We start from the raw sequence: 15,322 nt of genomic DNA on the forward strand, positions 1-15,322 counted from the left end.
CTGGTGGAGGAAAATGTTTTCTGACTGGCTCCTCCAAAATACCCCAAAGTGGCTCAAAAAGATTCATATCTGGTGACTGTGCAGGCCATGGGAGATGTTCAACAGTTCATCAAACCATTCTGTCACAAGTCATGCTGTGCGTATTGGTGCATTATCATGCTGATACACTGCACCAACTTCAGGGTACAAAGCTTGAACCATTAGGTGCACATGGTCCTCCAGAATGGTTCGGTAATCCTTGGCAGTGACGGACTCATCAAAGAACAATACATGTTTCGCATTGTCCATAACCCAAGATTTGCACTGTTGACACCATTGAGACTGACATTTGGCATTGGCACGAGTGACCAAAGGCTTGGCTATAGCAGCCCGACCATGAATATTGACTTTGTGGAGCTCCCGACGAACAATTTAAGGTGGAAACAGGAGAGCCGCGTTAAATTCTGCAGGGCAGCTGTGGTTTTATGTTTTTTGGATACAACTCGGGTAGTACCTGGATATCCCTTTCAGACAGCTTCCTCTTGCGTCGACAGTTACCCCTGTCCTGTTGGATGTGGTTTGTCCTACATGGTGGGTGGTATGCTGGCGTTACCCTGGATATTATAGCTCTGGATGCACCACAAAGACTTGCTGTCACAGATGAGCCAGCGAGATGTGCACCAACAATTTGTCCTCTTGTGAAGTCTTATATGTCTCCCATTATGTTGTGTGGATTGCAATATTTTATGTTCAGCTGCTACTGCTCTGCTAATTCAACCTTCACATTCTGCTCTTACTGATGGAATGTAAAATCAGTGAAGATTGTCCAGTGTTGCCGTTTCATTGTCCAACCCCTGTTCATTGTCAAACAATGTTTTAATAAAATGTAATACACAATTATATTATATTGTATAATACACAAATTCTGATTTTTTGTTGTTGTATGCACACTACTATACAGGTAGACATGTCTGCATTTAAAAGCCTCTTCAGCATTTTAACACATAAATCTCAATTTCTAGTAAGCATACATGAACTTTTGTCTAAACTAAGTTTATGTAATTATTTGTCTACATTGTGTTTACCTCATATTTTACAAATATGTGCATCTCCGGTTTTAAATAGTCGTTTTTTTTATTAGTGTGTTTTTTGGGCAACTTGTCTCCACAACAAATGGAATAACAAGCAGCTACCAATTGAAGAAATGTTAAGAAAATCGTTCTGCTTTGAGATTTTTCAGACCTTTATGTATGAGAAACTCAATGAAGTACAAATGATAATTACAAAATAATATAAAATATAATGAATTATGTTGTTATCCATTTTCAAAAACCTAGGCAAACAACTTTTCATTGCTAAACTTCCAAACATCTGGTATCTTTGAATGGTCCAGGATATCTTCCAGAATAATAATTTGCTGGGTATCACAAGGCAATATTTAAATTCTGCATGAAACGGAAGTTGTCGTAGTCTTTTTTCCCCTATTGTGACCTATATCTGAGTGAAATGACTTCTAAAAAAAAATGTAGGGCTTGATTTTGTCCATTCGGAATTGGTTTTCTATTGCTGTGATGTAATGTGAGTGACAGGTTGTCCCGCCATCGCACCAGTAAACGCCATCAAAGAAGAGAAGAGAAGTTGATGCAAGAGGGAGGGGAATTATTTTGATTAAAGATTACGAGGGCACATGAATAAAAAAAAAAGATATGCAAAGAAATTATTTATAATATGATGCATTTTTATTTTTTGTGTGAACTTCCCATATATTTGAAAAATATCCTTACAAGTGACAAAAATGACTTGGTCGAGCTACAATGGACCATTAAAATATCTTTTAGTTTAATGGTGTGCAGTAGGACCCAGGGGATGACTGCCACACTGGAGGACAGAGGAGTATGTGTCTGTTTGAAAGAGGAAGAAAAAAAATCACAGAGATACAATGTGTGACAGTCACAGCCCTTCACAGCACCGGACACTGAGGAAGAGCATCCTGACGGACACCGGCCTAAGTGGTGTGAATCCTGATCAACACTACTGGAAACAGGAAGAGCAGGTGGGACCATATCCTTTCTGCTTCACCTGGGTTTTTTTAGATGGAAAGGGAAACCTATATGAACTTTGCTTCTTAGAGCCGGGGCTTTCCTGGATGATAATACTTTTTGATGGATCATGATCCACTCTGGTTGCTCTCCACTGAACTCACCTGAGATGTCGAGCGGCCTCCTGTGGGCTTGCACTGCACTTGTTTTGATGTCTGCAGAAGTTTCTACACATGTGTAAATACGTCCAGATGTTCAAATCTGATTGGAGGATCAAAGAAAAATCTACGTCCCAGACATTGACAGGTGAGAAAACTCACATTGTCTTCTTTCTCTAATGTTATGTGTCAGGGCAACATGTGGGTATAAGTCAGAACAGCGGAACACAACCTGACATGACAGTAGGTCATTCATTTTAATTTAGTGGAAAATGTGTTTTTGAATTTCTAGCGAAGTGGGTAAAAGTTCCTGGGGCGGTGGTGTCTGTGGGTCGGGGGAGGGGACGGGTCAGCGAGTATAGGTGGGTGTTGTGGGGAGGCCAAGGCACACAATCAGGTATGACTCATGTGTGACTCCCACTGACAAAAAAACAACAATAACAACAGTAATGTATTCCTCCAACTTCATTGATCTCTGACGGTCAACAACCCATTTGTGCAAAAAAACATGTTCCTGTTGGGTGAAAGCAATCTGTCAGTTGCCAACAAGAAAGGACAGGATGTTGTTCTGCCCTCATTAGCATATAGAGAGACCTGGTAAGTGGGTTGGGAAAAAAATAATAGATGAGATTTTCCATGAAGACTGAAGTAAAAGGAAATTGACACTGTGATTCTGGGAATGATCTGTACTTTCTTGGAGAAATGATTACCAATATGCACTCAGGATTTATTCATTAACATTGTATGAGGGAATTTCCTTTCCATTTGGACTCAAGTGTTTAGTGCGTGTATGTAATAACAGCTTTAGTGTTCTGATAATAATTGCATGTTTAGTTTGACATGAAAGGGAATTTTGCTCTCTCTCACTGAATGATGAGTGATGGAGGCGTTGCAGATTTACATAACTAATCATTATGGGTATGAAACAGTCACCAATCCTTTTAATGACCCTTTGCACTAAATCATGGCATAATATTCACCTTTTTTTTACAACTTTAGGGTTTCAAAAAAACGTTTTTTTATATATATTTTGTTTGAAAGCTACACAGAGTCACTTTGATATTGACATTTTTTTCATATATTAATAAAAAAAGAATTTCTACATATACATCAACATCAGCATCAGCATCTGTATCTATCTATCTATCTATCTATCTATCTATCTATCTATCTATCTATCTATCTATCTATCTATCTATCTATCTATCTATCTATCTATCTATCTATGCGATTTGTTGATATATATTTTTTTTTTATTTGTAACAATTTACAGCTTACAGCTTACAATAGTTCTTTCCACAACCATTGCTTTTATCAATATAAAAGCAATTGCTTTTATTAAAATATGACTTACAAATATAAAATATTATTAATATATTCAAAATAAATTAATATATTTTATATTTATATTTGTAAGTCACATTTTTGACAAACATGTCTGTTAAATGTATGCAAATGTAAATCTATCTCTATATAAGTATCTATAAACTTTGCTCTGTGACATGACATCCCATGAAATACAGTATTTATAGATCTGCTCGTTTCTTCTCAGAGATGGTTTCAACACAAACACTAGACAAACTGAAGAGAAAACAACATTTACACATGGAGAAGCCTGGTTCTATCTCGAGCCGGTGAAGTATGGAGAAAGCTGTGCCAGGTCTGATGCTGGGTCTCCTGACCAATCACACAACTCCAAATGACACGTCCGGCCAGTGGATCACAACCAAGCCTACCCCTCCCAGCATGGAGGAGGTCATCCACTCGGAATCCCAGATTAAGGATCTTGTTGGGTTGTTTTGCATGGTGACCCTTAACCTGGCAGCACTATTGGGCAACAGCGGAGTCATGGTGGCCATTGCCCGAGCTCCTCACATGAAAAAATATGTGTTTGTTTGTCATCTTTGTGCAGTTGACTTGCTTTGTGCTATATTGTTGATGCCTCTCGGGATAGTGTCTAGTTCTCCGTTCTTTAGCACTGTAGCGTTTACCGTTCTGGAGTGCCAGGTGTACATCTTTTTAAACGTGTTCCTCATCTGTGCCTCTATTCTTACCGTGACTGCGATCAGTATTGAACGCTACTACTATATTGTTCATCCTATGCGATACGAGGTAAAGATGACTCTAAACCTTGCACTTGGGGTTATGGTCTTCATTTGGGTCAAATCCATCCTGTTGGCTTTGGTTACGCTTCTCGGTTGGCCAGCGTATGGGAACCAGAGCTCCATCGCAGCGGCCCATTGCTCTTTACACTGGAGCCACAGTCGCCTCAGGAAGGTTTTTGCTATTCTCTTCAGCGTGCTTTGCTTCTTGGTCCCTGCTGTTGTGATTTTTGCAGTATATTGCAATGTATACAAAGTCGCACGAACAGCTGCCCGTCAGCACGTACCACTGCCCAGCTGGGCGGCCAACCAAGCTAAGCGTCGCTCGGATTCCATCAACAGCCAGACCACTATCATCACCACCACCCGCAGCCTGCCCCAGAGATTGTCTCCTGAGAGAGTTTTTGGTGGCGGAAAGGCTGCTATCACCCTGGTTGTCATTGTGGGCCAGTTTCTTATCTGCTGGCTCCCGTACTTCAGTTTCCACCTTTACATGTCCATCACCACTCCGCTTCAGAGCCCAGGGGACATCGAAGAAGCCGTCACTTGGCTAGCGTATTCCTCGTTCGCTGTGAATCCATTCTTCTACGGCCTTCTGAACCGACAGATCCGCGAGGAACTGATAAAACTGAGAAAATGTTGCGCCAGTAGACCTGTTGAACTTCGAGCCTCAAGTCACGAAGGTTCCATCCATGAAAACTTTCTTCAGTTTCTGCAAAGGACCAGCAGCACGGCTGAGACCACCAGACCCAGTTGTGGCAATTCTAGTCCGAGGGATACTGTGGATCAGGGTGCCAGGTTACCTGGCCAGATCCCTGAGGAATGACTTGGAAAATGTGGGAGTACTTGTATGAATAAAGGTCATGACTTTTGAATTTTTGTTTTTATTAAGAAGAGCATTATATGTGCATGACTAATTTTATATTTAAGGGTTAGTTCACCCAAAAATGAAAATTCTTGAAAATTCATTAATTATTCACGCTCATGTTGTTCCAAACACATAAGATTTTCATTCATCTTCAGAATGAAGATCTTTTTGATGAAATTTGAGAGCTTTAACACACAAGAATGAACCTCATCGGTTCTTGCTGAAGTTTAAATGTGATGCGTAACACACGAGAATGAACCTCATTGGTTCTCGCACCTCAAGCGAACATGCTTGAGCTTCTGTTTATCTTAACTGATGTGTGAGTTGATGAATATTTATTTGTGAATAAAAGCCTAAATTCAATCTGTCCATCATTAAGCGAACGTGTCTCTTCAGAAAATTTAGACTAAACCGCTCAATTCATATGGATTAGTTTTACAATCTCACTGAACGTTTTATTACGTATGTTGTCAATGGAGAGACAGAAATTGCTCAGATTTTATTAAAAATATCTTCATTTGTGTTCTGAAGATGAACGAAAGTTTTGGAAAGACATGAACGTGAGTAAATGATGATAGAATTTTCATTTTTGGGTGAACTAACCCTTTAAATCCATGCAAATTCAGATCTAAATGATCTTTGGACTAGTGTAATCTATTTATCCATAATTTGTTGTCATGGTTCCTATTGATCAGTGGCAATAGTAAGTATTCATGACAAGATTAAATATCAAATTCCTTTTGTTACATGTTGATTTATTTCCATCTGTTAAAATGTTGAGTTAATTGAGATTCATTTCATAATATCAACGCTCGTACTCAATAAGTACCATTATTTAATTTATGGCTGTTAATTGTGTGTGCTGCCACTATATTGATGACACAAATAGTCATTAATATTAATGTATATTTTTTTCTCTCTATGAAAATAAAACATGTTTCTTACATTTGAAATAATGTGATTTAATGCCTCACTCTAAGGCCACTGTATTGTATATTAAGAAGTTTCTCACTCCATCACCAATTCAGTTTTCGTTCAGGAAAAAACGTGTATCTGAGGGAGCTCTGATGTTCACTGCTAATTCCTTGTTGCCCTGTAACCATGGAAATGTGATGAGACAGGGACTTGCATAGCAACAAGGCACCTTTGAGTATTGTCCTAGCAGATTGGCTGAAATAAAGGGTTTCAGGCTAGCTCTCTTTATAAGCTGCACTATAATAACCGTTTTATGCTGGACGAAATTACCTATAGTTTGAGATGTAGGCTTTTAATGTAACCTTTGAGAGCAATACTAGAAATCATTACCTTGCAATGCAAGTGCACAGAATGAGATAACATGCAATTTTATGGTCTTTTGCCTTTTAGTGTACAATTTTAACAAACAGAGGGCAAATATGAGGAGCCAGCTTGTTTGTCCTCAGCAAACAGCAACAATGACCTCTTTACCTGTTCATATTGCACACTAGGTGTTGAATTTGTTTTAATTATGTAACTTGGGCTGTACAGTATATTCTGTTCTTTAGTTAGTAAACACGGCAGGCCCGTTTGCTGCATCTACTAATAAAAGTGTTTCAGGTCACATTTCACCCCTAAATAAACAAGAAATTACTGTAATAAATGTTGTAATGTTTACTTGTGAGTTTTTTTGTAATCCCCTTTATTCTCAGTGGTCATTTTAGGGTGAAATATGACATGAACATGGAAGGTTCAGACATGAAATGAGACAGATTTATGATCTATGCCTTTTGGAGTCATTATGAAGATAGTCACTGCACTAACTAGTGTGAAGGAAAAGACAGAATGAAAACATATTCTCAGAAGCTAGCATGAGGTATCCTTACTGCGGATTAGTATCTGCTTCAAAACAGGCCTTTCTCATCAGTGATTCAACAGAGAGTGACCTGATCTGTCTTTTCTAACAATAAGACCATGAGCCATGCATGAGGAGCGAGAGAGTCAGAAACAGAGGGGGAGGGCAGAGAGAGAGAGGGGGGGAGAGGGGGTGGGGGGGGGGTGGGGGGTGGTGGGGGGGGGGGGGGGGGGTAGCGGGAGGCAGGTACATGTGGCATGATTAGGGATTCATAAACTTGAGTGTCCCTGTTGATCAAAACAAGGCCAGGCAAAAATAGAACCTGAAAGGATTTAGACATGTTAAGGTGAAGATTAAAGGAAAATGATTAAAGAGGGGGGGAATCATAGTCAGATGATCAGCAGAAAACCCCAACCCCCTCCACGATGGACAATAATAAAGCGATTAAGAACTGCTTAAACATCGTGTGGGTAACAGTTGCCCATATGTTGTAATAGAAACGTAAGTTGAAGCACAAAAATGTGAAGTTGTCATATCATGATTTTTAAAATATTATTTATTTAATTGATATGTTAATTAGGTAACACTTTATTTTAAGGTGCTTGTAATAAGCAGTAATTAACAGTTAATAAGACACTTATAAGACCTTATAAGATGCATATAAGCATTAACTAATGATAATAAATAAATTTAATTAAATAATACATTTCTCAAGTATCAATACATTGCACTTTTAGAACAGCCGAACAAACATAAATGGTAACACAAACTCCCAGTCACTTAAAAATTGACCTTCCCAAGAGGGAGTAGTTTCCCTGATCTCTTCAGGGCCTAGACCTTTAATTAACCCTTATATGAAGTAGTTAATGCTTATATGCATCTTATATGCATCTTATTAGGTCTTATAAGTGTCTTATTAACTGTTAATTACTGCTTATTACAAGCACCTTAAAATAAAGTGTTACCGTACTCGGTTCCACTTTATTTCGATAGTCCATTTTAGACATTCTACTAACTATGAGTAACTTTGCAACTACATGTTGTCAACTAACTCTCATTAGAGTATTAGTAGACTGTTAGGTTAGGTTATGGTTAGGTGTTAGGGTTTGGGTTAGTAGAATAAGTTGACTTGTTGCCAAGTTACTTATAGTCAGTAGAATATTGATGGACCATCAAAATAAAGTGTTAGCAGATATTAAGCAGACAGTCTACTAATACTCTAATGACAGTTAGTTGACATGTAGTTGCAAAGTTACTTATAGTTAGAATGTTTTACTACCTGGTTGTCCAGTCTGAAATACTGCTAAACAGCGGACACACTGCAGGGCGCGCGCGCGTTTTCTTCTTCGCTGCTCTTAACAGTGGTTGCTTGTGTGGCAACAGCACGACTTCCTGTGTTGCCACAAGCAACCACTGTTTAGAGCAGCGAAGAAGAATTGAGCTCCGATTTGCAGCGTTACGCAAAGCTAGCGTGCATAACTAGTTATTATTGTTTAAAGGGGTGGTTGATTGCGATTTCACTTTTTTCATTTTAAATAGTGTGTAATGTTGCTGTTGGTGCATGAACAGTATCTGCAAAGTTGCAGCGCTGAAAGTTCAATGTAAGCAGAGATATCGTCTTTTAAAAATCAGGAAGTGTAAATGCCTACAAAAACGACTCGATTGGGACTACAGCTGGGTTTTAGACGTCACTAACCCATACATTTGCATCAACCCTCCCTCCGGAATACGCAATAAAGGGCATGGCCATATTTCTGCGGCTTTGCCGAAGAGGAAGAGTTACAGGGGAGAGCTAGCCATGCCGTCGAAAGTGTGTTATTTTCATCCAGCTGTTAGGTCTTCTGTGTTCGGGCTTCCTACGGACGCTGTAGTTCGTCAACAATGGCTAAAATTTATGTTTGATAATGTTTCTGACAATTACAATCGTAATTTAGCTCTTTGTGCGGCACATTTCACTGAAGACAGCTTCCAGAATCTCCAACAATTCAATGCCGGATTCCACAAGAAACTATTGCTAAAAACTGTATTACTCATGTAATCATTTGTATTAAATGTTTAATCAAGATAAAAACATATCTCAAAAAGCTAACAAGCAGCAGTAGCATTTTCAAGTATAACAGGGTATCAAACTTCTTATGTAATAATAGAAGAATAGAATAATAATAATTCAAAAACGTACCATTCAGAAACGTTTTGTAACAGCCGTGTTTGGGGAGGTTCTGTTTGACTCTTCATCGCCGCTTTCTGGGTCTAATTCGGGCTCAAACTGATACGGCAGTATCGACACCATTATTTACATTAACCGGAGCACATGAAACTCACGCCCGTAAAGGTAAGGGGCGTGACGGTTCCGGACAACGTGCGCTACGCAGTTTAGCCAATTACAACACACCGGCCCAAACTAACCAATCTGAGCCCACTGCCTGTTTCTGAGGGAGTGGTTTCATAGAATCAGGAAGTCAACCGGTCGTTCAAATGACAGAGGAGAAAGAGGCTTACAATAAAGGTGAAATTTATGAAAAATAAGACTTTTAAAAAAAGAAAAACCACGAATACATGTTACATTGCACCCCATAAACACAATCATGCAAAGAAAAAAAGCAGTAAACCCCCCCTTTAAGAAAATGGTATCGGATCGGTACGCGGATTGAAGTACTCGCCGATACCGATGCCAGAATTTTTATTGGTATCGGCGGCATTTCCGATACTAGTATCGGAATCGGAACAACTCTATTAATATTTAACTAATTTGTTTATGAAATAAGGACAGAGGTCTAAAATGTGTTGGTTTGCATGTGCCACGTAACAACTGAGCAGTAGGGACACAAATTTGTTTGAATATGCTGGTTCAAACCAGGATTTTGGGTGGGGTAAATCTGGGATAGAATGATAACTGCAGTAACAGCTGGAGGGGCAGGTGTGAGTGTTGGAACATAGCGCTCTAAATCCTGCTTCTGAAATCCACTTAAGATAGTTGGATTAGAGTTTATTATATCAATTTAGTGACACAAGGGGGTTTTCATGTCATGATCATGATTGCCTTTTTGACATCAATGCACCATGGGAATCCACATGATTGCAGTTGTGTACGATGTTTTTCATTGTTTTAATGGAAATAACAAAAGAGTGCATATAGTGCTAAACTTACTCATTTTATTGCTGATAGATTAATTGAAATAGTGAATTCATATGCTTCATAAAGAAGCATCTAAAAATATTTAAACTAGAACAAGAATTTTGTTAAATAATACATTAAATGTTGGTTTGTTTTTCACTAAACCCTATTGTAAATACCACCAGATCACTTAATATACAACACGTGTTATATGGGATCATTGAGGGATACTTTTGCATCATTTTTAAAAAGCTTAATGCTGGTCGCTATACGCTGCCATTCTATGGACGAGTGCGAGTGGGACATTTAAAAAAAATCACCTTTTGTTTTCCATAAAAGAAAGAAGGGCATATGACCTTAGAACAACACAAGGGTGAGTAAATGATCACTTCATTTTCATTTTAGGATGAACTATCCCTTTAAGTGCACTGTTTTTTGTTACACATTTAAAAAAAAAAAGTTTAACATTGAAGAATCATACACTCACATGAAATGAAGACTAAATTCAATTCTGATTCATACACAACCCTATGGCAGAATAGACTTGAATCCTTCATATCCAGAAGCCAGGGGCCGTATTCACAAAGAATTTTAAGGCTAAAAGTAGCTCCTAACTGGCGAATTTAGGAGCAACTCCTAAAAATAATGGGCGTGTCACTCCTAACTTTAGGGCTCCTAATTTTTTTCACTAAGAGTAATTCACGAAGCATTTTAGCCCTAAAAGTAGCACCTAAGTCTGGGACAGCTTAAAAGAAGTCGAGAGGACTCGTAACTCACTAAGACTTATTCACAAAGGAATGTAGCGCATACCACCGCCTCTCGCAGTCGTCCGGGGTCCGCGACACAAGCGGGAATGCTGCATTGATCTGCAGACAAATCATCTCCCATTCTCACGCTTAGTTTTGCTTGATATCCCAGTGCCAAATTTCACTTCCCTTTCGAGAGGTTCCTCTTATTGCGTAAGCTTACGCTATGGGAAAACTCCTTTTCTCGAGAAATATTGAAGTCTTTATGTAAAACGCATTGCAGCTGCACAGCATACAGCAATGAGTGAGGCAGCTCGGTCATTGGCTGTGCTGCGGCAACTTGCACGAACCAATGACGGGGCGACTCTGAACCCGCTTCCAATGAGCGTGCTTCGCGCCAACGCGCGTCAGAGCCCGCCAAGATGGGCGTGGCTAAGGGCTATATATTGGGCGCCCCGTCGTCTGAGTTCTTTAGATTTAATCTCCTTCAGCAAAGAACCTTCTCTTCGCTGGATCCTCCGGATTTGTTGGAGTCTTTTCGCCGCCGCCGTCGACAAGCCTACAGCAGGACTGCTTCGAGGACGCCGGCGCCTTCAGCCGCCTTCGATCCCTTCTGCTAAGCCATCCGGCGCGCATCATCTATATCCTTTCAAAGCTATCAGTGTTCGCCCCCGCGACACTTTTCTAAAAGAGAAAATTTTACAAGGCGTTGTTTTAAATGCCTTCCTGCGCCTCGTGTCGAGGCCCTCTTCAGGACGGGGATCGTCACATCATCTGCGCCCGCTGCCTGGGACCGGACCACGCAGAGGCTGCCCTCACTCGAGGCGGATGTCCCGAGTGTGACGCCCTGGGCCTCACCGAGCTGCGCGCTCGCTTCGCCGTTTTCACCGCGAAAGAGTCCACATCTTCCGTGCTGCCGTCTCCTCTAGTCGAGCCGCGAAAGAAAAAACGCCGCTCACAGAGGCCGCCGGAGCACACGGTTTGCAGTGATGTCACGCCGGGCCAATCCCCGCGTGCTTCACCACCACCCGAAGACTCCCCGCCGCCAGTCCAGTTCACACAGGCGGACCAGCACCCCTCCAGCGGAGCGATGGGGCTCATCTCGTTTGGCGCGCCAGGGGATGACGATGATAAGGATGACAGTTTTTCCTGTGATGCTGCATCCGACGACTGGCCGGGCTCGTCCTTCGACCCCGCTCCATCGACATCAGCGGGCACGAGCGCGGGCTCCAGCATGGACTCGGAGATCGTCCGCATTCTCTCTAAGGCCGTGGAAGACCTCGGGCTCGATTGGTCTTACCCGGAAGAACCCGCCCGCAGCCGACTGGACGAGTGGTTCCTGCAGGGGCGCCGACAGGCCCCTCGACAAAGACCCTCCCCCTTCTTCCCGGAAGTTCACGACGAACTCACGAAGTCGTGGAAAGCCCCGCACTCCGCTCGCCTGAAGCCTTCTTTTTCTTTGTCGCTCTCCTCTGTGGACGGCGCGAAAGAAAGAGGCTATGAGGGGACTCCGCCCCTCGAGGAGGCTGTGGCCAATCATCTGTGTCCACCCTCCAACGCTGGATGGAAAGCTAAAGCTTCTCATCCCTCGAAGCCTTGCCGGTCTACTTCAGCTCTCGCCGGTCGCGCATACGCCGCCGCCGGCCAAGCTGCATCAGCGCTTCACTCTATGGCTGTCCTCCAGGTGTTTCAAGCCAAACTTCTCTGCAGTATGGACGAGTCTGGACCCGATCCTGAGGCGTTTAAGGACCTACGCAGCGCCACTGACATAGCGCTGCGAGCTACAAAAGCCACCGCCCAATCCATCGGCCGTGCTATGGCTAACCTGACTGTCCTTGAGCGCCATCTGTGGCTGACGCTAACAGAGATGAAGGATGCAGATAAGGCGTCATTTCTCGACGCGCCTATCTCCCAAAGCGGCCTGTTTGGACCAGCGGTGAAGGAGTTCGCCGAGCGCTTCACCGAAGCCCGTAAGGACTCACAGGCTATGCGTCACTTCCTGCCCAAGCGATCTAGCTCATCGCAGAGCCGCCAACGGCCGCCTCAGCAGCAGCGAGCTAAGACGGCGCCCCCCGTCTCTCAGCCCAAACCTGAAACGGATTTTCGACGCCGCTCGCGCTCTGCCAACAGGAAACAACCGCCCGAGCGACGGGGACCTCGGCCCAGGATTGTGCTGAACCCAGAGCCTCGTAAGTCCTCCTAGCTACAGGGAGGAAAAGGGAGAGCGCGTGTCTCGCAAGAGCCGGACCGTTCTCTCCAAAACGTTTAAAGCATTACCCAGTCCCCTTACAGGCGGCTGGAAATGTCTATACAGCAGCCAATGTGCCAGCCACACAGCTCGCCCACCTGCAAACAAACGCCGTTTTTACGGCGACACACAGAAATCACATAAAGAGCTATTTTCTGCCTGTGTCATTAAAGGGTCACGTGTCCACACCAAAGTGCGCATTCCCACATATCAAAACTGTCAACGCAGTGCCAAATGTTTTCCCAGCTCAGGCTGGACGCCCCATAAATGTAGATTGTGTGCCAACTGTCACGTATGCACCACTACACACAAGCACTGTTCCCACAGTTATAAACACTTCCCCAGTAAAAGCGGGAAGTTGTATAAGAGTAGCGCGTGTGCCCGCTGTTATGCACGCACCCCAACTCACAAACACTGTTTATATGGCCAAAAACCTCCCGCCACGAGCGGGAAGTTTTATGAAAGTGGCGCGCGTGCCTACCACAGTCTATGCACCCCCACCCATAAGTACTACACACACAGTGTTAAACATTTCCCCATCTCACTCTGTGAGCATTACAGCGAGCGTGCCTGTAATCTCACACGCACCCCTGCACTCGGCATTCAACAGAGCTGCTCAGCGCGCGCCCGCGCCGCTGAGAGCTGTAAGCTCGGCATTAACACAGAACGATTCGCTGGCGGGAGCCATACGTCACTGCGACACGCCCCCGGCCAGCATTCAGCCCATATCTGTGCGAGCGAAAGCTTGGGAAAATATCCCCGACATGCCGAAATGGGTTTTGAACATAATAAAACACGGTTACTCGCTTCAATTCGCTCGCAGACCGCCCCGCTTCACAGCAGTGGTAGAGACGAAAGTGAGAAAAGATGTTTCACATGTTCTACGCACCGAGATGCTCAAACTGATAGAGAAAGGCGCTATAGAGACAGTCCCTCCCTCTATGAGCGAGGCAGGTTTTTACAGCCGCTATTTTCTCGTCCCTAAAAAGGATGGCGGTCTCCGCCCCATTCTAGATCTCAGACATCTGAACAAAGCTTTAATGATTCGCTCGTTCAGAATGTTAACAACCAAGCATATCCTCGCGCAAGTTCGCCCGGGGGATTGGTTTCTGTCAGTGGATCTGAAAGACGCTTACTTTCACATTCCAATAGCGCCTCATCACAGGCCATTTCTGAGATTCGCTTTCGAGGGACAGTCATACCAGTACACAGTACTACCATTCGGCCTGTCACTGGCACCCCGTACATTTACGAAATGTATGGATGCAGCACTTTCCCCCCTGAGACAGCGGGGAGTGCGAATACTAAATTATCTCGACGATTGGCTAATTCTAGCACAATCAGAGAGCCAGTTAGTGACACACAGGTCTTGGATTATCAGTCATCTAGAGTGCCTGGGTCTAAAAATCAATTTTGCGAAGAGCATGCTATCCCCCAGCCAGAATATTTCTTTTCTGGGAATAGTGCTAGACTCAGTGCAGATGACGGCGCGCCTCTCATCAGAGCGCGCGCTCACTATCCGGCGCCTTGCAACATCGTTCAGAGCGGGTGCGCGCGCCCCCGTCAAGCGATTTCAGAGGATGCTCGGTCTCATGGCCTCAGCATCAGCTGTACTCCAGCTAGGATTGTTGCACATGCGTCCTCTCCAACGCTGGCTCAAAAGCCGTGTCCCCACTCACACGTGGCGCTCGGGCCACTTTTTAATCAGAGCAAATCACGGCTGCATAAAAGCCCTGACGCCCTGGAAAGCTGTCGACTGGTATCAGTCCGGCGTGAGTTTGGGCGTGAACACAAGGAGAAAAATGATCACGACAGATGCCTCCAAAATAGGCTGGGGGGCCCTTTACGAGGGCAGGCCTGTCTCCGGCTTGTGGTCAAACCCGGAGAAGCGCCTACATATAAACTGTCTGGAATTGAAAGCGGTCGCTTTGGCTCTCAGAGCCCTGCTCCCGTACCTGAAGGACGAGCACGTCCTAGTCCGAACGGACAACATGACGGTAGTCTCGCATATAAATCGTCAGGGTGGACTCAGATCGAGCTCCCTGCACTCGATGGCCGGGGAGCTCCTCCTATGGTCCCAGCTCAACCTGCGCTCGCTGAGAGCAGCGCATGTGCCAGGTGTTCTGAACCAGGGAGCGGACATGCTGTCCAGAGACAAAGTTCTCCCAGGAGAATGGTCTCTCCACCCCCTGACGATTCAGTGGTTATGGCAAACCTTTGGCAGAGCAGAGGTCGACCTCTTTGCCTCCAAGGAAAA

General features: G+C 43.6%; 1 protein-coding gene and 1 long non-coding RNA gene across 3 annotated transcripts; one reads left to right on the top strand and one right to left on the bottom strand.

Moving 5' to 3' along the window:
- Positions 1-1,887: 1,887 nt before the first annotated feature.
- On the top strand, positions 1,888-5,229 carry gpr61l (G protein-coupled receptor 61-like). 2 transcript variants are annotated; one of them, XM_056253750.1, is made up of 3 exons: positions 1,888-2,032; positions 2,109-2,324; positions 3,729-5,229. In XM_056253750.1, exon 3 carries the CDS (start codon positions 3,818-3,820, stop codon positions 5,102-5,104), a length of 1,287 nt encoding a protein of 428 aa, XP_056109725.1. In that variant the 5' UTR covers positions 1,888-2,032; positions 2,109-2,324; positions 3,729-3,817; the 3' UTR covers positions 5,105-5,229. The 2 variants fall into 2 exon arrangements, with proteins under 2 accessions (XP_056109725.1, XP_056109724.1); XM_056253749.1 differs by having other exon boundaries at positions 1,888-2,324.
- Positions 5,230-8,497: 3,268 nt separating this feature from the next.
- LOC130087403 (uncharacterized) lies at positions 8,498-9,582 on the bottom strand. Its single transcript, XR_008807366.1, has 2 exons — positions 9,456-9,582; positions 8,498-8,671 (listed from the first exon to the last, which is right to left on the bottom strand). It is a non-coding gene; the product is annotated as an uncharacterized LOC130087403 (long non-coding RNA).
- Between the last annotated feature and the right edge of the window lie 5,740 nt (positions 9,583-15,322).

The sequence above is a fragment of the Rhinichthys klamathensis genome, unplaced genomic scaffold (assembly GCF_029890125.1).
Source record: "Rhinichthys klamathensis goyatoka isolate OS25496 unplaced genomic scaffold, OSU_Roscu_1.1 h1tg000109l_1, whole genome shotgun sequence".
NCBI lineage: Eukaryota > Metazoa > Chordata > Actinopteri > Cypriniformes > Leuciscidae > Rhinichthys > Rhinichthys klamathensis.